Source organism: Ascaphus truei, chromosome 6 (genome assembly GCF_040206685.1).
Source record: "Ascaphus truei isolate aAscTru1 chromosome 6, aAscTru1.hap1, whole genome shotgun sequence".
NCBI classification, from domain to species: domain Eukaryota; kingdom Metazoa; phylum Chordata; class Amphibia; order Anura; family Ascaphidae; genus Ascaphus; species Ascaphus truei.
The window spans coordinates 133,850,796-133,877,637 of record NC_134488.1 but is presented as its reverse complement, the minus strand read 5'-3'; the positions used below and the strand labels follow the sequence as shown (position 1 = coordinate 133,877,637).

The following is a 26,842-nucleotide window of genomic DNA, read 5'->3' as shown; positions in this document are numbered from 1 at the left end:
TGAGATTGTCCGAGATGTGTCGACAACCGGCAGTTGCACCTGTAACTCGAGTTCTACCAAAGCTTCTCCATCTTATTTCTGGAGTATAAGCAAGAACACTCATTTCACTTTCTTTTCTATGGTCATCAGAGATAACTTGTAAGATGCATTTCCCTCACACCTTTCTAAATGTTTTAAATCGTTAACGTTATTCACAAGTTTGTGATCTGTAGTTTTGGAGTTTGTAAAATGTCATCACAGAAGTTCTACAAAATCACTCCAACTTTGAATGATATTTGTTATGCAACAAATATATCACCTCACTTAAACTTTCAAAATTCATTTACAACGCTCCAGCAAATGAGCCCAGCACACACATTCAAACACTTGACTGTTGTTATTTATTTGGTATGATATTATACTTATTCAATCTTTGGATACTTACTAACTTTGTGATATAGTAACTCAAGTTCTGCCAAAGATTCCTGTGTTACCGATACAAAGGAGACCATAATAATACATTGCTTTATAATTGTTATTGTTTATTGTTATTATCATTGTAATAATTCCAATCCCCAGCGCATGTATCAATAATCCAAATAAAATGTGTTTCTACTTTTCTGTCATTATTTAATGATTGCAGTTTTTTTGTAGAATGGGGATCTGTCTTCTTTCTGTAGTTAGGTGCACTGAAAGACAGAACTGGATTTTACTTGATAACTAACAGCTAGATCAAAGCCAAAGTCACAGAACGAGGGAGACAAGCAGCCTTTCTCGGAATATTGTGATTCACTTCCATCTGCAGAGACAACATATTTCACAGATCAGATAATGAAGAATACCCAGCATCATACTTTCGTGCATTAACCATGGCAAGATGTTAAATGCAAGAGGTCTGTTAACTGCAATTCTTACAGTACATTTGACTCTTGATTTCATTCCTGTAACTGTGCTGGTGAACAAGAAAACTAGTTATTTTGTAAAAAAAAAAAAATCTAACAATATGACAAAATTAGCAAATTGCCATTTTTAAACTTTGTCTTCCTTTGGCCTTTGGGTTTCTGAAATTGTTCCCTTGTTACAATAGTCTTATCATTCTCTCTGACCCCTACTTATTCTCTCTTAGAAAAGATAATACGAACATGTATAAACTTCTTCCACAAAAAAATAAAAATAATATTAAAAATATATATATAAATATATATTTATTATTTTTTTTTTAACTTTTTATTACTTTCCTTTAATGGGACGTATATATATATATATATATATATATATATATATATATATATATATATATATATATATATATATATATATGTATGCACCTTAACCCTGGCTGTGCTCAAAGCTGTGACCATGCAGCAAGCTTAAGCCTATAGGGAACCATATTAAAAATTGTTTTTGAAGCAAAAAGTGGCACTGTGTGCTCATTTGCATGTCATTTCCCAGAATCCCTTGCTGCAGTGGAATTGCTGTGTGCTGGGTGATAATGGTGAAAGGCGGGGTTGCAGACCTGCCCAAGACATGCAGATGAGCATACAGTTGTATTTACATTTGTGTGTGTGTATATATATATATATATATATACTAAGACATGCAGATGAGCATACAGCTATATTTGCATATTTGCTTTCCTGTGGAGGGTTTTTGTCACTTTTTTTACTCACCATAACTTAACTCAGTATTATGGTTTGGCCTATCCCATAAGCCTCTCTTGCATCCCAGTAAAATCAACCCCACACTGATGAGACCCATCAAGGTTGAAACAGCTGTCTGTGGGTGGTTTTCTGGGTATGCACCTTAACCCTGGCTGTGCTCAAAGCTGTGACCATGCAGCAAGCTTAAGCCTATAGGGAACCATGTTAAAAATGGTTATTGAGGCAAAAAGTGACACTGTGTGCTCATTTGCATGTCATTTCCCAGAATCCCTTGCTGCAGTGGAAGTGCTGTATGCTGGGTGATAATGGGGAAAGGCGGGGTTGCAGACCTGCCTAAGACATGCAGATGAGCATACAGCTATATTTGCATATATATATATATATATATATATATATATAGAGAGAGAGAGAGAGAGAGAGAGAGAGAGAGAAGAGATGACCTAGGCGCAAATAAGCCAGGAAAGAAACAAAGAGAAAAATATCATAGGGCAGTATGTCTGTAACTTTCAGAGTCAAGGTGGTAAGGTATACACTTACACTTAGTCAGCCAAATATAAGCCTTTAATCCACCACTGGGATTCAGGAACACTGCTACTGGTATTTCTTCGCTGTTTGCATGGGTCTCAGACTCTCCACGTATGCTGCTTGCTTCAGGGGTCACCTTTTCATCTGCAGCTGCGTGTCTCCTTAACATGGGATAGAGCTCACCGGGAGGGGGGGGGGGAAGGGACAATGGAACAAAGATAGTATAAAACCTTTTATTGTAAAAAACTATCTAAAAAATAACAAACAGTATCTCACTCACATGGTGTGAAATAATATCGAGCAGTTGAGAGTTTAAATTGAGTCTCTCACACTCGTAGAGTTTGGTGTCCGGTCCACTGCACTGATGCTAGCCTGGTTTACTTCTGCGTCACGTGCTCCGGCTCCAATTTTCGCGAGACTTCGACCTCCGATGACGTCACAGCGCTATCTCCACTCCGTTCTGCAGCGCGTCTCACTCTGCTCGGTTTGCAATGTCTGCAATATCTGCAGGGTCTGCCCTACGCGTTTCTCCTCTAGGGCTTCCTCAGGGGCATAATACCATTGTATCTCCCCACCCCTGGTATATATAAGCACCTCCTGTGACTGATTGGATGCTTGCATACAATTACAATAAAGACTTCAACTCCGTGACGGGTTATAATTAAAAACGAATGGTGAACACATAATGGATAATAGACCAAATGTCCCTATTACCCAGACAGGCGATATCTATGTATATTAAAAGAAAAGAAAATTACAGAATGAATACATATAATAGTACTGGTCTATGCCTTAACCTATAGGGTCAATTAGTTGTAGTGCCATAATATCTGATTGACCTAATCTAATCAGGGGTCATGTTGAAGAGCATAAGTTTACCTCATATATGTGTGGTCCAATAAATATTAGACTAAAATTTACATACTATATATGTTACATGACAACTAGAATCGCTAGGTTGGGTAATAGAAAGCATAACAAAATTCCATACATACACAAAAACAATTAGAAGGTGAACTTAATGGAGCTAAATGCCCCTACAAATAGGACAAGTTATATATACTGTTAAAGCTAGGATATGCTTATATACAATTTCCAAATGCTGCCAAACCTCACTATAATGGCATAGGCTATTTTTTGTTAGATAGTTTAAAGCCAACTCTTTAAGTGCCAGCAATAAAGAGAATTGCACTTAGGACTTGAGGTCATTAGTATATTGTATTTGAATAGTATATTAGCAAATCATCATAATGACACATCAAAATAATTTATAGTGAAGGGACCCGAAAATTAGTTAAATCGGATAACATGAGTATTACTCAATATTAGATTTAGACTATATATACGAAGGAGAGATATTGAGTCAGGGGTTAATAGATTGGGACATACACAGATCTATATATAACTATGTAAAACAAATAGAGACTTGAATACAGATGAGGAATTTGGGGGCTGTTATCTTTGATAAATAACGAACCCAAAATACATGCTGTAGGTGGGCATAAGGATACCACATTTCATATTGGAGATAATACATATTGCAATTTTCTAAACCCTATGGAAAACATTTTTAGGTCATGAGAAAGTTTAATTAATACAGTATTGAACATCGCGAACATAAGAAAGAAGAGCGGCACCTACAGTAAACAAGAACACCAAAGGCCATTGAAAAATAATTACATTCTTCCTACTTCAGAGCACTCAAACTAGATAGAGGAATTGGCTTATCCTCCTTATCTAGGCAGAGGCTGACAGTCTGGGGTTTGTACGGCAAATCAAAAGATTTTGGGAGGCATCTTACAGGCCTACATAGGGGAAGATAGAATATGGACAAGAACACTCGATGGAATACGATACAGAGAATATAGAGGTATGTCGAGTAAGATATTAATATTACTCTCTCAGGAAGGACCCCAGGTCAATGTCAATATTCATACCCAATGGTGCTAACGTTTTTAGGGTATAAATCCAGAAAGTTTCTTGTCTGGATATTTTTATGACCTGGTTCCCACCCCTCCAATTGGGATGAATTTTGTCTATTCCAACAAATTGCAGACCATTTGGGTTTTGACCATGGTATTCCTTAAAGTGTTTTGATACACTGTGTTGAACAAAACCTCTTTCTATATTCTTCACGTGTTCAGCAATTCTTAATTTCAATTTACGTGTTGTCCTCCCTATGTATTGTTTATTGCATGGACACTGTAGCATGTATATTATGTAACTTGAGTTGCAGTCAATAAAATCCTTTATTTCAAACTCTTCATTTGTTGTTGCTGATATTATTTGTTTATAAGACTTTGGTGTATTCTGGCATAATTTACAGCCTCTGCACGTCAGACACTTATAGAAGCCATTTGTGATACTTACAGGTTTAGTGCATTCTTTTTTCAAACAGCTGGGAGCTAATCTCTGTTTGAGGTTAGGGGCCTTGGTGAAAATGATTTCGGGTTTAGTTGGTAAAATCCCTTGCAGAATAGGGTCTTTTTGGAGAATGTTCCAATGCTTTTGGAATATCTTCCTAATATGTTTGGAGGAACTCGTAAATTGTGTAACGAAGGGCACAGATATTTTACCTTCCTCACCTCTATTTTCCTTGTTTTCTTTTGATTTGTAAGTTAACAAGTCTTTTCGCTCCATCTGTTTAACTCTGTTAAAGGCCTCATTTACCACTTCTTTCTTGTATTTTCTATCTACAAACTTATCCATTAGTTTGTGTGCTTGTTCCTGAAAAACGTTGTCTTGAGTACAGTTGCGTTTTACTCTTTGTAGTTGGCCCAGAGGGATGTTGTTTATCCACCTATCTAGATGCCCGCTATCCCCCATCAGGAAATTATGGCAGTCCACCTCTTTAACATACGTTTTAGTTTCCAAAACCCCATTCAACACATAGAGCTGTAAATCCAAAAAGTCGATGGTCGTTTGACTATATTTATATGTGAACTTTAGGTTGTAGGGATTGTTATTAAGTGTGGTTAGGAATAGCTGGAGTCTCTCTAGGCTCCCGTCCCATACAAATAGAATATCGGCAATGTATCTCTGCCAGGACACCAGACTTGCCCCAAACTCATGGTTGGACCAGATGTATTCGTCTTCCCACATGCCCATAAAAATGTTGGCATAGTTTGGGGCAAATCTGGTGCCCATAGCAGTGCCCCTGATCTGCAAATAGTACTTGTCATCATACCAAAAGTAGTTATGGCTGAGTATATGTCGAATACAGTCTACAATGAATCTTGTTTGTATTGGGTCTAATTCCCCATTTCAAAGAAGGGTATCCTTAACTGCATTGCATCCTTGTGTGTGATCTATCACCGTGTACAATGTGCACACATCACATGTGACCAAAAAGTAGTTGTCGCTCCATGTCATATTCTGTATGGTGTTCATTATCTGAATGCTGTCCTGAACATAGGATCTCAAATTCCTAACTGTACTCTTTAGAAATGTGTCTATGTAGCCCGAGAGGTTAGCAGTTAGGGATTTTATCCCTGAGACTATAGGGCGTCCTGGGGGGTGGGTGGTACTCTTATGAACTTTTGGTAAGTAATAGAAGATTGGGACTCTTGGGGACTCAGTGTTTAGATATTCCCATTCTGATTTTGTTAGAATCCCATCCCTTAATCCTTCATTTAATAATCCCAATAGTTCTTTTTTGTATTGTTCTGTTGGGTTACCTTGTAACAGTTTATATGTTTCACTATCACCTAATAATCTGTGGGATTCTATATTGTAATCTCTTCTATTTAAGATAACCACCCCCCCCCCCCCCTTTATCTGCCGGTTTGATTACAATGTCCTGTCTTTTGGACAACTCGTCAACTGCTTTTAATTCACCTTTCGTTAGATTTTTCAGAGTTCTTGGTTTCTTGTCTCTCTCTAGCTTTTCAATATCTTCTTGAACGGATTTTGTAAATGTATCTATGTGTCCTCCTTTTAAATAGCTTGGAAAGAATATGGAATTCTTTCTTCATGCTGTATGAACAAATCTCTCACAAGTGGAAATTCCACCCTGAGTAACCTCATGTGTCAAGTTTTGTTTTAAGAAGTATTTTTTGAGGGTTAGGTTTCTTGCAAACTTACTCACATCAATATACGTATTGAATGTGTTGATCTTATTTGTGGGGGCAAAAGCTAAGCCTCTTTGCAATATGTTAATATGCTCTTGGGTGAGAGGGGTATCGCTTAGATTAAATATACCAGTCTGCTGCTTTCTTACACTGTTTGCTTTTTTGATGCTGGTTTTTGTCCCTCCTCTCGTTCCTCTTTTTGTGGGCTTTCTATCTTCCTTTTCTGAGGAGTGTGAGATTTGGTGTCCTCCTTCAGTTGTGCTTTTATTACTTCCCCTGGTCTCTCCTTATGATATAGTGGAATATATAGTGTAATCACTCTTTACTGTGTCCCATGTAACAATCAGGAACACCAATAGTATAGATCTAGAAGGGTCTATTAATTAATGATTATTATGCCAATCTTATAAGCAATCTGTATTATGTTCGCGATGTTCAATACTGTATTAATTAAACTTTCTCATGACCTAAAAATGTTTTCCATAGGGTTTAGAAAATTGCAATATGTATTATCTCCAATATGAAATGTTGTATCCTTATGCCCACCTACAGCATGTATTTTGGGTTCGTTATTTATCAAAGATAACATCCCCCAAATTCCTCATCTGTATTCAAGTCTCTATTTGTTTTACATAGTTATATATAGATCTGTGTATGTCCCAATCTATTAACCCCTGACTCAATATCTCTCCTTCGTATATATAGTCTAAATCTAATATTGAGTAATACTCATGTTATCCGATTTAACTAATTTTCGGGTCCCTTCACTATAAATTAGTTTGATGTGTCATTATGATGATTTGCTAATATACTATTCAAATATAATATACTAATGACCTCCAGTCCTAAGTGCAATTCTCTTTATTGCTGGCACTTAAAGAGTTGGCTTTAAACTATCTAACAAAAAATAGCCTATGCCAATATAGTGAGCTTTGGCAGCATTTGGAAATTGTATATAAGCATATCCTAGCTTTAACAGTATATATAACTTGTCCTATTTGTAGGGGCATTTAGCTCCATTAAGTTCACCTTCTAATTGTTTTTGTGTATGTATGGAATTTTGTTATGCTTTCTATTACCCAACCTAGCGATTCTAGTTGTCATGTAACATATATAGTATGTAAATTTTAGTCTAATATTTATTGGACCACACATATATGAGGTAAACTTATGCTCTTCAACATGACCCCTGATTAGATTAGGTCAATCAGATATTATGGCACTACAACTAATTGACCCTATAGGTTAAGGCATAGACCAGTACTATTATATGTATTCATTCTGTAATTTTCTTTTCTTTTAATATACATAGATATCGCCTGTCTGGGTAATAGGGACATTTGGTCTATTATCCATTATGTGTTCACCATTCGTTTTTAATTATAACCCGTCACGGAGTTGAAGTCTTTATTGTAATTGTATGCAAGCATCCAATCAGTCACAGGAGGTGCTTATATATACCAGGGGTGGGGAGATACAATGGTATTATGCCCCTGAGGAAGCCCTAGAGGAGAAACGCATAGGGCAGACCCTGCAGACATTGCAGACATTGCAAACCGAGCAGAGTGAGACGCGCTGCAGAACGGAGTGGAGATAGCGCTGTGACGTCATCGGAGGTCGAAGTCTCGCGAGAATTGGAGCCGGAGCACGTGACGCGGAAGTAAACCAGGCTAGCATCAGTGCAGTGGACCGGACACCAAACTCTACGAGTGTGAGAGACTCAATTTAAACTCTCAACTGCTCGATATTATTTCACACCATGTGAGTGAGATACTGTTTGTTATTTTTTAGATAGTTTTTTACAATAAAAGGTTTTATACTGTCTTTGTTCCATTGCCCCTTTCCCCCTCCCCCCCCCTCCCGGTGAGCTCTATCCCATGTTAAGGAGACACGCAGCTGCAGATGAAAAGGTGACCCCTGAAGCAAGCAGCATACGTGGAGAGTCTGAGACCCATGCAAACAGCGAAGAAATACCAGTAGCAGTGTTCCTGAATCCCAGTGGTGGATTAAAGGCTTATATTTGGCTGACTAAGTGTAAGTGTATACCTTACCACCTTGACTCTGAAAGTTACAGACATACTGCCCTATGATATTTTTCTCTTTGTTTCTTTCCTGGCTTATTTGCGCCTAGGTCATCTCTTCTCTACATTATCCATTGCGGCAAGTGTGGAGCCGCAGACCTAATTGGCAGCATTCAAGCAGGATTAGATTGTAAGGTATAACACCTCCTGTTTGACTGATTGGCCAGGGGTAGTTAATATAATCTTGACTACAACCCCACTAATTGTTTGTAATTTGCGCTGATTGTAATCTGTCTTCTCTTTTATATATATATATATATATATATATATATATATATATATATGTATATACGTCCCATTAAAGGAAAGTGGCCACCAGAATGTGACTTATGGGATAGCACTGTTTAGTCAAAATGGCCCTATGTGCACTTAAACATTAAAGAGAAGTATATCTGAAAAACAACGCTGCTATAAAGCAGAGAACCCTGTAGTTTTTCCCTCGAGGTGTCTGGTAGGAGGTGGAAGTTGCTGGGAGATGAGGAGCTTGCAGCTCAGATCCTGTATCAGGAGATCAGGGACAACTCTGCTCTAAGTACATTAGGGACCTGGGTGGAGGTTAGGACTCCCAACAGCAAAGTTAATGGGGAAAACGTGATTATATTGTGTGATACCTGCCTGCTATCAGAGATATAAATATAACAAAATATAGATAACCGTGAGAGTAACCTGCAGCTTCGCGCTTGGCGCTTTAACTTCTTGTAGTCTTTATGTTGACGTCCCCGCTCACGCCTGGTCTCCAAAGCTTTGCGCTTGAGGAGACAAATGCCCCCACGTGCACGCTTGCAACATAGAACTGACACCCGGCGCTCATGCTTAGAGAGTTGGTGACATCAAAGCTCTCAAGCATGAGTGCTGTCAGCGCCATCGTGGACGCACCTTAGGCTGTGGAAGGCAGGGAGCGAGTGCACTGGTGCTCGTGCACGGTGACGTCATGCGCTCTGCGGGCATGGGTGATTTATGGTCAGCTAGTTGCACGCGTGGGGGGGGGTGTCGGGGGGTGCAGGCATGACGTCACAGAGCTGGTTCGCCCTCGTTGTCGAACCATTCACATGACGCACCATTGAGCGGCATAATCAAATTTGCTTGCCTTTTCAAGCAGCTAAGCGCCGTGCATGTGCAGGCGCTCGCTCACGCTGGCCACACACATTGCAGCAATATGTTTCATCGCGGCCAGCGTGACCAAGCACCCGCTCAGCTTCACCCTGGATGAGGCCTTAGCCTTTGCACCTACTGTAGTAAAAGCCTATTCCAAGGTATGTACCAGGTGTTATTAAGCAAGTTACTTGTATGTTAGTGAAATCATACAGTATACTGTTATATACATTGGGTGTAGGAAAGGTCTCATCACCCACTTTTTTAATACTCCTTTGAGGAATGTGCTAATTACCTGGCTCAATGACTGTACCGAAGTAGGTGTAGCACCTGTCCTCTTCATGTTTGCACACTATATTTTTCTCGCTGATACACGCCTCGGAGCTATTCACTTTTAAGCAGGCTGGGCATTCCTTTCCATTGGATTCTCCATTATCAGGTGTCACTAAGAATGAAGGAGGGAACCCGTTAGATCTCTGTATATAATATATATATATATATAATCAAAAAATAAATAGATGATACCGTTCTGTGGCTAACGAAATGCTTTTATTTGTGCGAGCTTTCGAGATACACTGATCTCTTCTTCCGGCGATGTTACAATGAATGAAGCAAGGATAACTTAAAAACAGTGTCTCTTGGAATGTTATCTGTGCTTCTCCTTCCCCCGGTGTGGATGTGTTTTATGGCTAGAGGTGTCAAAGGGTAACTGAAAGCAAGTGAAGAAAGAGTGTGTATGTGTATCAGTGTGAATAAAAATGAATGGAGAGCCCACAGTATAAACAGTGCTCTACACAAGGTGTGTGTGGAGTGAGAGGGATATAAATGGTGTGGTGGGTGTAGAAATGTGAGAGTTTGTAGCACAACTAAAAGTGTGTGTGGATACTATGTGGTCCCTATTGGTGTATATGGATGGAAAAATAAGGAGTATTAGTATGTGTGAGAGACAGCTGTGTGTGCATACATATAGCACAGTATGTACAGACATGGCCTTTAGCGCTCATGGGAAGAGAGTTCGCTAGTGTCAGTAATGACTCATAAAATTTCGATCTCTGTTTAGGCCACTGCTAAGTGTCCCGAACAGTTGCATAAATTTGTATTCATGCAACCGTCTCTCTTTCGGGGTTTTAAGATTACCTTTGAGTATGGCAACCCTCAGATCGTTCATCTTATGGCCAGAGTCAGAGAAATGTTCGCCAACAGGACTGTCTCTTATTCCGCGTGTGATGCTGTGGCGATGCAGGTTCATTCTCTTGTTTAGCCCCTGTCCTGTCTCACCTATGTAGTAGCAGCCCCCTTGGCATTTCATGCACATGATGAGGTACACGACATTGCTGGAGGAACAGGTGAACCCTCCTCTGATTTTGTATTCCCGATTCTTGTGTGGTATTTGTATTGTGTCCGCTGTGTAGAGCATTGCGCAGGTTTTGCATCTTGGGTCCTGGCATGGTTTTGTCCCGCATTCAGTTGTACTGCTGAATACTTTACTCCTCACCATAATATTCTTGAGATTATGGGGTTGTCTGTATGATAATAAGGGTGCTGATACCTCTACATGTATATATATATATATATATATATATATATATATATATATATATATATATATATATATATATATATATATATGTATAGAAATAACTAGGTGCGCAATTTTAAACAATATAACTAAAAAATGTACCAGTAAATGCTGCCACGGTGCTAAAACTATACACAATTGTATTGCATAGATAAGGAAAAGAAAACACAGACGTCTGTCCCTCAATCTCGCAAGACCTGGGGAACAGTGAGGAAGAGATTGGAGGCAGCTGCAGAAGTATCTGCTACATCGCGCGGAGTATCGGCGTTCCACGTGGATCCAGGACAAGCCACCATACAGATCAGCAGTGAGGAGAGGATTTTGTCTATCCTACATGCCTAAAAAATCTGCTACTTTGTAAGTAGCTTATGTCTTTTGAGCAGTTATCTAATACAAGCGTATAGTACTGTCACCACGTTTTGCCTCTTTTTATTTCTTTCAGAGATATCACCTAGTGGTTTCTTCATTTGTCCCCAGTCTTTTTAGTCCCTGATACTCTGTTAAGGTTAACACTTACCATTAGTCCTTTGAGAAAGTCGCCGTCTGGTGACGAAACGCGTCAGGGAACGTCATGACGTCACTACGACGCTACGCTACGAGGAGGCCACATCGAGCGCGGAATATCATTGCGGCCATTTGAATTCAGGAGGCAGTCTCTGGGACTTCTAACAGACGGATTTTATTCTCTGGATCCCTGCAACAGTCATATCGTCCCTACAGCCCTGAGGGAGCTTCGAATTGTGGATTACTGATGCAGAGTAACCGGATGGTGGCGATATAATTCACAAATTGCCTGCATTGTTTTTATCCTTGTGTGTGCATTTTCTCCCCCCCCCCCTCCTTCATTTTTTACCATTAAATGTACAATTTTACACTATGGGGTGTGCGCACTCTCTTATTTTTCTCCACTAGGTTTCCATTGGATGTGGTTCATCCATTTTGAGAGCAGCCGGAGACCCCCATACCAGCATCAATTATCTAGTATCATACAGTATGGCTGGTTTAAAAGGACTGGTTTGATAAACTTTATTTTTGGCACATTTTTTGCACTATATATTGATTGTGGTATATATTGTGTCTATGTATATCATTTAACATTTATAAATATATTAATATTTTTTTCATTGTTCACACACGCACCTACACAGGGTTTAGTCTTAACAATATAAGTAATTTATTCACTATTAGGGTTAGATCTTTTAATCACTTTGTTGCTACTTTATTTGATTGATATATATATATATATATATATATATATATATATATATATATAATATATATAGAAAAGACACACACACGGAAAAGAAAACAGAGATGCAATTAATGGTAAGTGTTAACCTAAAACTACACATATATGTGATATAGTCCCAGGATATTAGGCAGCTTTCTGTCCGATTTTAGGTCAGAAAGTGCAGGAATGGTGCAAAATGATCTCTTCCACAGCTTCACATTTACTCAGGCCGGTGGATGGAAACTCCAGGACATAGATTACAATGGGTCTAGTTCTCCCTCACCTGCCCTCCTAATTAGTAGAACGGGTATTAGAGCAGAGAGGGTTGCTTTTTCAGTCTCTCTCCTAGAGCCTGGAGGCTGGGGGTATCGCTGCTCCCTTGCATCCAGTTTGGGGAGGACGCCCCCTTCATGACCTTCGCTGTCAGGAAGAATTGCCTGGACTGTGAGGACGCTGTCCCCCATCTATCAGTTAAGCTGTGTCTAAAAACTGTGTATAATTGTATCTGTGTATCTAGTGACCCTAAATGGGAGAGTATTGTTTAAGGCTTAACCTTTATTAGTGAGCCTGGTTACCCCCTCACCATCACAGATACATAGTAGGTTAGAAAAAGACACACGTCCATCATCTTTAACCTATGTCAAATTTAGACGACAGATTCTTTATCCTATATCCATACTTACAGTATATTGATCAAGAGGAAGGCAAACAAAAATCCCCAGTGACACATTATCCAATGATGTCTCTGAAAGGGAAAAATACATTCCTTCCTGACTCCAAGAGTTGGCAATCGGATTAATCCCTGGATCAGCATCCTTCCCATGTTTACTTATTTATCATATTCCCTCTTAGACACCTCTTTTGTAATGTAAATAAATGTAATTTTACTAGCCTCTCCTAATTGAAATACATTTATTTTATTAGAATGTATATATTAGAACAGGACGCTAAGTGACGTCTTGATGTCAAGTTGCTATGACATGTCACACTCGGAGGGCTGCAACAATCCAGAGCTGGAGGATTTGCCCTCAAAAGGGGAATCCAAGTGACATTTAGGAAGATCGCTTTTTGTTTCATAAAGCAGGGGAAGGTTACATTTCAGGAAAAACGAAGTAGCCAGGACTGTTTTAGCAATTTCTGTGGTGTGATCCACTGCAGGGGTTCCGTCTGTGCTCCCCCTTCTCTCCGGCTCTCATACACATAAACAAACACATTCAAGACACTTTCTGAATGTGGAAAGCTGCAGAGACCTCCGGATCGCGAAATGTCGGGATGGAAGGTGCAAAGTTTGACTGGCTGACCTCCACCTCCTCGCGAAGAAGTAGCAGCCTGTGCCTGTCCACCTCCCCCACCAGGATCCTCACCTCCTTGCACAAGCTGAGCCTTGGTGGTCTAGAGGAGTGCAAGCCCCGGGCTGGTCTCCACCAGTGCAAGAAAAGCAGCAGCCGAGACCCAGCTAGAACATGGACTTGGCTTTCTATGTTTCTGAGCAGGAGGACAGCGGGGAACCCGCTGCCCAGACGATGGTAACCAGGAAGGGAAGGAGCAGGGGAGACCTGCACACAGAGCTGAGCCTTGCCCCAAACAACAAATACCAGCGTAGCCGTGTTGCAGTGCACATCCCCCATGCATCTCACATCCCCCCCTTGCATCTCACATCCCCCCCTTGCATCTCACATCCCCCCTTGCATCTCACATACCCCTTGCATCTCACATCACCCCCTTGCATCTCACATCCCCCCCTTGCATCTCACATCCCCCCTTGCATCTCACATCCCCCTTGCATCTCACATCACCCCCTTTCATCTCACATCCCCCCTTGCATCTCACATCCCCCTTGCATCTCACATCACCCCCTTTCATCTCACATCCCCCCCTTGCATCTCACACCCCCCCCTTGCATCTCACATCCTCCTCCTTGCATCTCACATCCTCCCCCTTGCATCTCACATCCCCCCATGCATCTGAGATCATCTCCTCCCCTGCACATTGCGCACGATGCAGTGTATTCAAGCCGCACAATATTCCGGTGTGGGTGCGGGGCCTACACGGGAGGCCACAGCAATAGCAGAGCGAAGCGCCTGCTGCAGGGAGGGAGGGGGGGAAAAAAATCTATGGCCCGGCAACCGGACATGGATATGCCAGCACCAGGCTGTGGCAAGGCCAGAGCTCAGCCCCAACTGTCAGCCGTGTGTGTCTGTCCCTTCCCTCGGTATCTTCTCCAGTCCCCGCCCCTCGCTGCTTCCACCTCATGTCCCTCGCCAATCCCACTGTTAATTCCTCCTTTCCGACATCAGCAGCATGCTCCACTGGTCACCCACCACCATAGTGTGCAGCCACGCCCCCCCCCCACCCCCCTCCGGCACCTGCAACACTCTCCTAGAGGCCTCTGCCTAATGGTGCAGTTCCCCCCCAACTCCCATGCTCCGATTGGATGAGGCCTCCATCACACAAAGCTCTGCCACCTCAGTTCCGCTTACCCTGCGCACACAGGCCGCTCTGATCTCTGCTCTATTCTTCCTTCTGTAGCAGAGTCTCCCTCATTACCTTCGGTGAGGGGAAACTGCTTGGTTGCTTGCTGGAGTTCAACACGAGTAGGGAGAGGTGGCAGTGGCCATTTCAGACTGCAGTGCATGCACAGTGGTGACCGGATTGACGGCCATCTTTAACTGGATTCAAAAGTTCATAGAGACTACAATTCCCAGAATGCTTTGCGGGAATAGCACACTGGAGTTCTTGGACTGGCTCCGCACAGCCTGAAGGGGACTACAAGTTCCAGAATACTCGAGGGGAGGGAAATCACGTGGGCTGATCCAACCAATGGCATAGATACATTCTAAAGGAGCGGGTGAAAATTCTGCAAGTTAGTCCGAACGGACGAGCCAAAGGAGAAGGTAGTGTCCAGGGAGCAGTGCTTCCTGGACTATGCCTAGACTTTGCCCCTCGGCCCCAGTTAGGCCCTGAGACACCTATAGAGGAGTGTTGCAGGGAAGGACCCAGGTAGGGACCCATCCCAGTAATATAATTTACCACGCCAGTGACCAGATGGTCACACAACGCTCTGCAGCCTGGGACCAGGCCACAGAACCCTGAGTCACTGTGTGAGACCCTCCAGCTGGAGCTCACACTGTGAGGATCAGGACCCTTAGAAGAGAGGGGATTTTTGTTGGAGGCCACGCTACGTTGGACCTGCTCCAACTCACAACGCCAAGCTGCTCCTGCATACTGGAGTACTAAGGCAGGTAACCAACGTGCACCTACATCTACAGGGGGTAGCGCTACCTCAAATTTGAGTGGGATTGCTGGGACAGGACACCAGGGAAAATTGGTGCCATGGCACCATCAGTACTTTGGGGGAGCCATCAAGTGTTGGGGTCCCTGCATTATACTTTCAGAATATTATTAGTGTGTGTTATCTGTGTTAGTGTTTGTACAGTATAGCTTAGTTATATACATCATGTGGTGTATTGCTTATTTCTGTGTATTGGTTCCTGTGAAGGGTTATCCCGCCAACGCTGGGATCCCTCATAGGTGGATGCGATGCACGCAAAGGAGAAAGAGCTCACCCCAGGCTCCCAGAGGCGGAGGCTTAAGCCTCCTATGAGCAGACAGGTACAGCAGCCCGCGTAGTTACCCGCATAGTTCCTTTAGTTATAGGTAAAATTTCAGAAACTATGTTTGTACCTCCAAACAAGATGTCCATCAGTGGGCTGTGGAGTTCCAAAAGTATCCACAGCACTTGGTCGCCGAGGGGGATGTCCCAGCAACCACACCCAACATCAAGTATGCACCTCCCTAAGGCGGTTTCCTGGTTTAGCCGGAGACGACCCCTAGGCTGAAAATGGGACCCTACCTACTGATTGAGTGAAGTCGTAGTTACCGCAGGCAACAAATTTAAGTGAAGATGATGGCCCCCGAGCCCTGCATTTTCCAGAAACCCTGCCCACTGTTTGCCCGTTGATATACCCAACCCTACCGATACCAATCATGGCTTTCAGTCCGGGGCCAACACCCGAGGCCCCTTTGCGGGCTGAAATCCCACACCCTTCCGATATCCCCAGCAGGAAAGAAGCTAGCCCAGAGTCAGTCCACAACTTCCAGTCTAACTGCCGTAGTCACCGGTTGATCCAGGGTAGGAAGGGAGCGATAAATCAGGAACACCCCAAAAAAAGAATAAACATATAATGGTGCAATAAAATCACAAAAATGGGCAAAACGAAAAACCTGGCTCATATGAATTACCTACTTACAAAAAGTAGGTGAAGAATCAGCGTGTATCAGGGAACAGGGTTGCAGGAACTCAGGAGGGCTTGCACTCTGGATTAACTCATGAGGAAACACAGCAGAAAAGAGACCATAGTGCAGACCAGCAAAAAGGTTTATATCGAAATAAAAGGTAAGGAATGTACTCACAATGTGTACAAGTAAAATAGGCACATAAAATAGTGGAGCAGTGGATCTCATGCTAGAGAAGTGGTGACCGGACCGTCTCTCCAATACTCCCGCAGTCAGACAGTGTTCGAGCGGCGTCTGACGTCACATCCGTTTGAGGCTTGACAGCTTCCGGTAATGCGGGGGAAGAAACAGGTACGTAGTACAGCGGTCTCCTCTCCTCTGGAACGGGGATTATTGCGCAGGAAATGGAAGCTCTACGCATTTTGCTGACTGACGTCAGTAGTCACTGGTTGACCAGAGTCTTGGACTGCGGGGGAACACTATAGCAACTAGTTGAGGGTCTAGCGCAGTTCTTGCAGTCCCACAACTACCATAATCTAAAAGCTTTCTCCGGGATATCACCCAATCCAGTCGGAGAAGAAGAGTTTGGGACTTGGAGGGAACATACCCTGCACGTGCACGAGGAATGGTCTTGTTCCGAAGCCGTGAAGAGGCAACGGATATTCGAGTGCCTATGGCCCCAAGCAGCCCAACTTGTGCTAATGCACCGCAAGACAGAGGGGTAAGCCACCACCCATGAGTTGGTCGTACTCCTCAACCAGGCCTATACTGCTGAGGATGATGAAGATTAACTTTTGGCCTTGTTTCGTGCTCTCTGGCAGAAGGAGGGAGAAGAGCTGTCCACATTGTCCGGTGCCTACAACTATCCTTATGGGGAATACTCTCCAAGAAAGTCATTTCTGCCACAGTAGTGAATCAGTACCGATTTAAGCAATTTATGAAAGGATCTCTACCATCTCACACTATAGTTCTTATGATGCGAGGCATCCCTCGGGCCGAGAAACCGCCCAGCTTCCTGGAGTTGCTGGGCCACATAAGGAAGCAGGAGGTTCAATTGCATTTCCACAATCACAAGACATCCAGGGAATCTTCCAAAGGGGAGAGTAAAGCGACTCCCTCCAAGAAGTCTAGTGCAAAAAAGAGTCCTCTGGACAATACCCCCCCAGGGTCCTTCATGACAGACACGCACTATGCCTCTGAGCTTGGCTCCAAACCCTGGCTTCAATGCAACCCAAAGCAACCGTTGCTTTAACTGCCACCGCAGCTCAACACCAACAAAACCCACCCCATGGAAGTGGCAAGCTTGGTGTGTCCCGAGCCCCAGGAATATTAAAATTCCCCCATCATATTGGGGACCAAAGCAGATGTGGTGCGGGCTCTGATCCGGCCTATTTATAAGAAGCAGGAGAATTACCCCTATCATCTCTGCATATTCTCCCCGTATTCAAGGAGGAGTGCTATAGGATCTCTGCCCAAGAAGGATTTGGACATTTCTTCAATCTTGAGAAGGGGTTAACAGAGATTCCACCACGGGAGTGAGCCACATGGCTGCTGTACCAAAATATCCGGGCCATGGCGGTGCAAGAGTTGAAGGAGTGGAAGTCTTCAGTTCCTCGCCAGTTCAAGATGACCATCCAGAAATACTCTCCTCGTCCTATATGGTTTGACATCGGTCAAGCGCTGGGGCAAATATACCCTGTGGTGCAAGTAGAATCTCTAGCTCACATAAATTGTGTTACCGTCCAAGAAACCCCTCCCAGATTGAAATTTGACTTGGGTGAATCATCCCTACCACCAGAATGGAAGAAGCGCTTGAGATAAAAGTTGGCTGAATGCCAAGAGGTGTTCTCCACAAGTGAGATGGATGTGGGCTGCAGCAAGAGTGCTCAACACATGATCTGATTGAACGATGCCAATCCATTTCGGGAGCGTTCCAGACACATAACCACCATTGATGTGTAGGACTTGAGGGACGTTCTGATAGAGATGGAGACGGCAGGCAACATAATGGAATCCTGTAGCCCCCTATGTCTCTCCTATTGTGTAAGAAGAATGTGTGCCTATATGTGGGCCACTGCACCCTGAATCACAGCATGGTCCCCGATCAATATACTCTGCCATGGATTGAGGAGATCCTCAGCGCCTTATCTGGTAATCAGTGGTTCAGCGCTGAAGTCTGTGTACTACCAGACACCCATGAACTCCGAAGACCAGGAGAAGACAGCATTTGTCTGCCCCCTAGGGTTTTACCAGTTCACCCGGATGCTCCAAGTGGTGCACCTGCAACATTCCAGCAAGTGATGGAAAAGACCATTGGGGATATGAATCCTCTGGAATGTCTGGTCGATCTGGACAATATCGTCGTGTTCGGATGGATGTTAGAAGAGCACAAAGAACGCCTTCTGAAGGTCTTGGATTGGCTGGGAAAAGATGGCCTAAAGTTGTCCTTGGACAAATGTCGCTTCTGCCGCAATTCGGTCAACTATGTGGGCCACATCGTGTCCTCGGAAGGAGTGGCTACCGACCCCTTTAAGGTTATATCAGTAGTGAACTGACCCTGACCCAATAATGTGCTACAATCCTTCCTGGGGTTTTGCGGTTACTACCAAAGATTCATAGAGGGATACTCTAGCAAGGCCAAAGTCCTCAACAATCTGTTAAAAATCTACCCAGAAGAACCTTGACACAAAGCCACAACCACGCGGAGACCATTCGGGGACAAATGGACCTCAATCTGCGAGAAGGCCTTTACCAAGCTCAAGAAAAGTCTCATTGAAGCCCCTGTCTTGGCCTATGCCGATCCGGATGCAACCGTACATCTTGCATACACAGTGGACTCTCACAGCATATCATAGGACACAGCAAATCATTAGGCAGACTTTTCCTAATGTACCTTGTAGGGCAATTTCCCTTTTTGACCCTTCCCCTTCAAAAAAGGACTTCCATGCAGGCTTTAGCCTCTATTCCACTTCAAGGCCACAACTAACAAGGAGTTGGGTCCACCAACCTCCACTGCCAGATCGGTCTCCTTTTGGCTTCCTAGTCCCTGGCACCCTGCAGACACAAATATTCCTTCTTCCTGAACTTCACTTGGAAAGGTCTTGCTTCTTTTGTATGACCATTGACTGTTCATCACAAGAGCTTTAGGCTCCCAGGCAGTCTACATTTTTTCAGCTAACTCACCCCTAGATGAGGGATGAACCTGCACTTTCCTAGGTGAGGGAATTGTGACGGACAGGGTATAACCAGGCTTAATAATAAAAGGTTAAGCCCATTTGGTTACCTCTGATCAATGAGTTTGGGAGTGTCAGCTCTTGAGCCCAGTGATTGCATTGTATAAAATTATGCAACAATAAAGAATGTATGTGTTTTTACCTTTCCAGGAGTCCCAGCAAGCAGTGATTGCTAGGCTATGAGCTTCAAGGGGGGTTTTACAGAGAAAGTCTTGTCAGAATGTGTCTAGCTAGCTGAGTTCCAGAGTTGCTCGAGACCCCTAAAATGTACCCGGGTACCAGGTCAAACTCTCGGATACATTGAGACACATTGATCCGGCAAAATCTCCCCTTGAAAACACTTGCGCGACTCACCGCTAGGATTCCCTGCTTCAGCACGGACAAGAAAGTTAAATGGTGCATAGGAATGTGAGGTATCCCCAGAATGGTAAAGGGGTCCCTAATTTAAGAGGGGTAGCCCAGTTAATACCCAGGTCACCCAGAACCCGGCTAACGTCTGTCTAGTATAGTGTGTGGGGAATATGGCTAGTAGGAATAAACTGCAAATTCTTATTCTATTTCCCATAGCCATAAGACTTAGGAAAAGTATATAAATGTATGGTTTTATTACACAGTGTGTTTAAAGTACATATATGCTTATGCACGGTATTATTAGCTGGGTCTTTCTGGACCGATGTTCTTGGTGAGTCACTGGGCTACTAGCTTGGTGCCCCTGTGACTACCCAGACATCGGACATGAAAGCCTCGGATGATGCTAGAGGTGTGAAGAGCATTTGGGCAGGAGGTTTGGACTGAGCACCCACATCCTGGGATGAATGGCAAGTCCTCGGACTACCATTTCCCTTCCCGGACTGAGTGGAGCCTAAACCAGGGGGTGGCTTCTGCTTACCAAGTGGCTGAGGTGCCAGGTTGGAGCATGCCCTTGATAGATGCAGAAGATCAGCTTGCCCGGCTTCAGAAAACTGGCATCGCTCTGTTGGCTGGTAGGAAATTTCCCACGCTCGGATTGGGTGTAGTATTTCATGAATGAACTCTGAAATTTTATAAGAATCCCTCAGCCAATCCGGAAAGCAGATTCTACGCACCAGAACAGCAGCGGCAAATTTTAAACGACCAAAAGATGCTCTTGGTGAAATAGCAGCGAGCCGGCTTCAGTAATTTCAAGGCAGAATTTTCTCTAAGTCCCACTTTTTGAGGGGCCAAGTTCTGAGAAATGAACGTAGCGGTCGCGGCTGTGATTGCAAGCCAAAAACAGTTCCAGGATGTTTAGGACTAACTCCCGGTCAAGGGATTTCAGCACCTCCAGAAGAAAGAGAGCGGTGGCGTCAGGAACTTCCTGCCGATTTGAGTTCCAAGACATTTCGGGCCAAGTCCCAGTCAACTAAAAAGTTTGTTTCTTTGAGTATTTCTACCAGGAAACGCTAGTTCTTTACCCCAGACCCCCAGTACATGTGTCTTTCTCATGTATTTTGTGTCTCATAGTGTGTTTGCCTGTTTAAGTGAATACATGACAATTTATTTCATCAACTCGTTTTGCTCAGTGTTATGATCCTGGTCTAAAAGGTGTAAATGCCTGGTCTCCTGTGAAAGGAACAACTAACTGTCTTTTGCAGAACCCACTTAGACATACAGCAGGAGAAGCCAAACTATCCCTCCCCCTCTTCTAGCACCTCAACAAGCCCAGACTTGTGCCTGTAAATTGCTACACTCAACAACTGAGAAGATGTGATGTCACCAGCGAATTATTAACCCTAGCACTGCCTACTCTTACTAAGACTTACAGTATGTGCCAGGCTATGGGGGAAAATAGTGAGGATGCTACATATATTTTATACATAATGGACATTTCTTGTATAATATTTTGAATTAATAATTTTGAGTCAATATTGAGTGCAGTAGTTTGGTAAAGTCTTTTTTCTTATGGGTTTTCAATTCAGTTGAATTTTTTTAAATTACATTTCTCGTAATAGTCAGTGCACTTACAGTTATAGTTGTCTTTGTTGCAGTTCTCCCCAGAGCAGCAATTGTAGTGCCCATATATTTGTATTTCACCATTATTTAAATAGGTTTTAATGCCACACAGTTTTTCTTCAGCACAGCCCTTATTAATTGCATGATATTCTTGTTTGTCTGTGAAAATAATTTAGGAAATGAGAGGTTAATGTCCATATTCATAGCCAAAGAGATCTGGACTCCACACTCACCGCATTGGAAAATTATCTACAAATGATCTACAAACTCCACCATATGCTGTATAAATCAAAAGAAGCTCAAAATGTCAGCTACATTTGAGCATTTCTCTCACGCTTAATCATCTGCAGAATAACATAGATTAACCCAACTACTTACGTGCTGCATTTTCAAAAGAGAAGAAAATAATTATTTATCCTTTCATCAGAAGTGAACTCTTTGTTTTACATGAAATAATGCAAGAATATTGCAGAGCAGCATGTTACATTCCCCTGTATATGTCCCACAGCTTTCTATGCTCATACATCACTCATATGACGTATAGAACTGTTTGTGAGAATGTGAGACAAGTCTCCAGTTCATACAGAAATTACCATGTTACTAGAGAAGGGGAATACAATGTATTGCAGGACTCCAAGGCAAAGGAGGGGGTTATGGGAACATGGAAACACTAGAAGAAAGTTGACAGGACATTATATAATTGATGCATATAATTAAAATGTTCATTAGGTAATTGCCCCATTAGCTCATAGAATTGCTTCACAAATATCCCCACATTCTTAGGTGATGCATGATCAGGATTGATCCAAATTACATTGTTTTAAATACATTTTTCCCTTATTCCTGCTTCATAAAGATTCCAATACAGGTACTTGTCAAAATGACATAGTTTGGAGCTTGATGCATTCAATGGAAGGGGGTAACACAAAATTAATAAGGTTGTTGGTTCTATTTGTAACCCGTGCTCCTCTACCCTAAGGAAGATTTACTGCAGTTACCTGTTGTTGGTGCTACCTGTTTGCTCACAGATGCCCTGAGCATCCGTCGGTGTTGTTGGGGATAGACAGGACAGGCTTTAGGTGCTTCAGTGGTTCTTCTCTTGGTGGTACTGCACCTCCATTCCCACAGGGTCTATCATAGATAGTGCAGTCCCCTGTGGAAAGCACTATCCCCCTCTCCCTGAAGAACTGCATCCTCAGCCAGGTGTATAAAACAGTAACTTGGTTCTATATTGCAGCAAATACAGCAACAGCACACATCACAGCATACTCTTTACTTTGGTCCCTGGACTCAACCACCAGGGCTTAAGGCCCCATATGTCTATCCCTGACTCCCATACTCCCTGGTTGAATGTGGGGTAAAGCCAGGGTATGTGAGACAGTACACAAGCGAAGGGAAAAAGTAGTAGCTGGACTGCTTGTTACTGGTACAAAAATGCTTTATTTGCGGCACATAAAAACAGCAAGGGGAGAGACCGTGTTTCGCGTGTGCTTTATCAGAGTAAAAAAGACATACAAACAATAATCCCTAAATACCAATGGTGCCCCCGTTCCGTAGCCAATACAAATTGAGGATATCAAAAGCCGCCCCACATCTTAGGTGTCCGTAAACTCCATCTATAATCATAGGTAGGGGCGGTCTTCTACAGGAACCGGAGATCATGGGCATGTAAACAAGAACACCGATTGGATGCGGGACTGTCCCTTTAGAAAACTCTAATTGTGAAACATTATATAATTGAAACTGTCCCGCACCCAATTTTCACATAAACAAAAAGTAAAACAACATAAGTTGAAAATTAAAAACAATCCCTTGCTGAAATTGAAATCCTATTGGAGTTTCAGTAAATTACATCAATACCTAAATCTGTAGATTGTCTAATAACCCAAAACGGAATAGATTCTTGGTGCAACCCTTTTGATTGTTGACACATAATTACCAAGCTGTGTATCAGATATTCATGCGTAATTGTGACAGGGCTGCTTGTACTATTGTGGAAGATAAATGCATGTTTGCACCACCATTCTTTCTGTTTTGCTTTTTGCTGGGCCCAGCGATCTTTTTTGTTTCCTTTATCTGAAACTTTACTAACCTTTAATGTGGTGTCCTGAGGTCAGTCAGTATAATGCAGCTATAGTTAATGTTAAACACAGTTTGATGTTACACAGCCATGGGCAGTCTCTGTTTAAAAGGAAAAGGGCGTTTCCTTCCTGCATACCATTCAGGGTGGATTATACCATGGTATAGGGGGGGGGGGGATTAAAGTAAGTGATACTGAATGTCATTTATTTTGCAGAGTAAAGACATGCATGGGATGTTTGTGAAAGGTACTGTTTTTTGGGGGCTTGCTATAGAAAATTGTATGTTGTATGAATTGGCATAACTGTTCAAAGGACTGGAATACAAACGGATCCCTCCCTAATATGGAGAATCCGTACCCACTTTACTAGTAGTGTTTTGAATCAGGTTTCTTAACCAACCTTCCCTCCTCATCAGGAACAGTGACAGAATAGACCCTCTTTGGTCCCCGCTCAGAGATGTATTCCGCTCTGTCCATATATATGTTCTTCCCCACCTTTCATACTTGGATGAGGTAACATATATTTTCCTCATTATAGTACCGGGACATACTGCACATGTATGCCAGATAATCTAGGACAGCATCCCTCACCCACTCCTCTCTATTGGCCTCTGCTTCCTTCATTAACGGTTCAGGGACATAAGGGTAATCAAACCCATGGGACTGGTAGTACTGTTGAACTACTATTCTTCAACCCAGCTGATCTTAGTTAATTTCCGAAAACTGACCTGGCCAGGTAGTATCCAATATAATGGCTCATGAGGGATATTTTCTTGGTACGTTATTTGTAGACCTGCGTATGATATTAGCCCTCGTATAATGTCTCTATATCTCTCTCTTAGAGCCTCTACCATCTCTTCCACAGAGAACTCCCATTCCTCCTACCAATGATCCACAGTATCCAAGGACATACCGGTGAAGGAACGCCCTCACCACTCAAAAGTGGAGTTCAAGAAGGTTCAGCACCATCTCTAAACGTTCATTTTTATTCTGAGCCCTTTATTCTTTTAGAGTATGTGAGTATAGCTTGTACTTACTTTTTATAAATTTTAAACAAATTGATCTGCACTATGTCTGCTATTTCCTTACCCTGCGGAACAACTTAACCTACCACAAGAGAGAGAGAGATCCAAACCACAACACTTTGGAGAAAGGCTTTTAAATGTCTTACTTGATGAAAGTAGGAAATTTATACGAGCCAAGTGTATACAGTATATGAATATTATTTGTCACATCAGAGTGCACTATATTTTTTCTTTTCTTTTGGGTTAAACCGTGCTCCCTCTGAAATTTTGGAGAGGAACATACCCTTGAAACATGTGTCCCACCTCGGCAATACCTGCCCCACATTTAATACAGATAAATCAGACATGGAAACTGCTCTAGAGGGTGTTCCTGATCTCTCTGACCGATATGACCCCTCTCTTCAGAAAGCAGTATACTTAGCCCTTCCTCCCCCTGAAGGATCATCATCCAACCCAGCCTAGCTTCTCCAGTCCTGGGAAGATTTGATCACACCTTTTGAGTCCTTTGCAATGTCTATGGGGGTATTAGTTATGTTACGCCTACCGCGGCCCATTACTGCCAGCACTTAATTGGTATCAGGGTCCATAGGTAGCGCCGTCGTATCTGATAATATCACAGATACGGGACAGAGCTCCCGCTTGCCCTTGGTGATTTGCACCACCACAGCGGCAGCACTTGGATGACACTCTGGCTGGAGCATCACGATGGAGCACCCCTCTTCACTTTCCTCCAATTCAGCCTCAGACTCTCTAGATGGAGAGGATGACAGGCTCAACTCAGCAATCTTTACAGCAGTTGGCAAGCAGTGGTCCCGCTCTTGCACCACTGACGGAAGTGCGCCTACCACCTCTGGGGCGGTCATCTCTCCAGGTAAGTCTCTTAGGTAACTCTGTGCAGGGACAAATGTTCCCTTGGAGCGTCTGCTCCTGAATCTGAAGTCAACTCTGCATAAGTTTGTAGATAGGCCGCATCCTCTACTCTCTGCTCAAGGTGGCACAAATTGTAGATTGTCATCATACAACTCTGCTCCTCCTGGGGGAAACTTGTTTCATATGTGACGGTGAGAGGGTAACCAGTCTCACTAATAAAGATTAAGCCCGTTTGGTTACCTCTGATCCATGGGTTGGGGTTCAAGTGTCCGCTGTTTAGCCTAACTGTTGTTAATGAATAACCTGTACTTTTGTGACTGTAGACGGACGTTCACAGAAGTACACACTTGGAGTCGTTTATAATGTGAAATTATAATAAGGCTTTATTGTGCCTTTTCCTTTTCATCAGAAAATTTATCCAAACACAGGGGGGGTGGAACAAACTTCTATTCACTTGGGAGTATTTCTAGTGAAACACTATGCAATCATTCACATCTCCCTTAGTCAAGCAGTTCTCGCAGCCCCAAACACATAGCATGCAATAAGCAGATATAAGCTGTCTTTTAAGAATGAAAGTCTTATCTGTTCCTTGTGGTTTGGAGGGAAAATCTTCACTGTTCCTGCTTCAGCTCCCTTGTCTCCAGGGTTGATCAGCATACAGGTTTAGAAATTTTCCCTGTGTCTTGTAAGCAGCTCTGCTGTTTCTTCTGGCAGGGCTCAAGACTGTTGTGAGAGTCAAAGACAATCTCTGCTCTCTCTCCCAAGTTCAGCTCTCAGTCACAGCTAAGTAATTCTCACTTCCTGTTTCAAAAGACAGGCTTTCTAAGCCATCTAATCAGGCAGGTGGTGTTTTGTTAATTGACTACCAGCAGTTAACCACCACACTGCTGGATTAGAGGCACATTACCTGAACAGGGATAAGTCCCCTGTTACAGTGACAATGAATTTTTGTGTTTTTACCTTTCCAGGGATGCCAGCATGCAGGGATTGCTAGAGTATTTGTTTCAAGGGGGTGGGGGGAGTTGCGTGAAAAGTGTGGACAGAATGTGTCTAGGTAGCCAGGGTCCAGAGGTGCTGAATACCCCAAAAATGTACCCAAGAATCATACGTGATTCCTGGATACATATAGGCACATTGTCCTGGCAAAATCTCCCCTTGAAAACACTTGAGCGACTCACCGCTAGTGTTCCCTGCTTCAGCACAGCCCAG

General features: G+C 43.0%; 1 protein-coding gene across 1 annotated transcript in view; it reads right to left on the bottom strand.

Moving 5' to 3' along the window:
• Window positions 1-509: 509 nt before the first annotated feature.
• The window catches only part of LOC142496605 (phospholipase A2 inhibitor gamma subunit B-like), a 37,120-nt gene continuing 10,787 nt past the window's right edge, over window positions 510-26,842 (bottom strand). The window contains exons 4-6 of the mRNA XM_075603269.1: window positions 21,671-21,817; window positions 9,704-9,853; window positions 510-778 (exon numbers count right to left, since the gene is read on the bottom strand). Of these exons, the coding sequence (XP_075459384.1) occupies window positions 660-778; window positions 9,704-9,853; window positions 21,671-21,817 (416 nt within the window). The 3' untranslated portion in view covers window positions 510-659. The remainder of the gene's footprint in view (window positions 779-9,703; window positions 9,854-21,670; window positions 21,818-26,842) is intronic.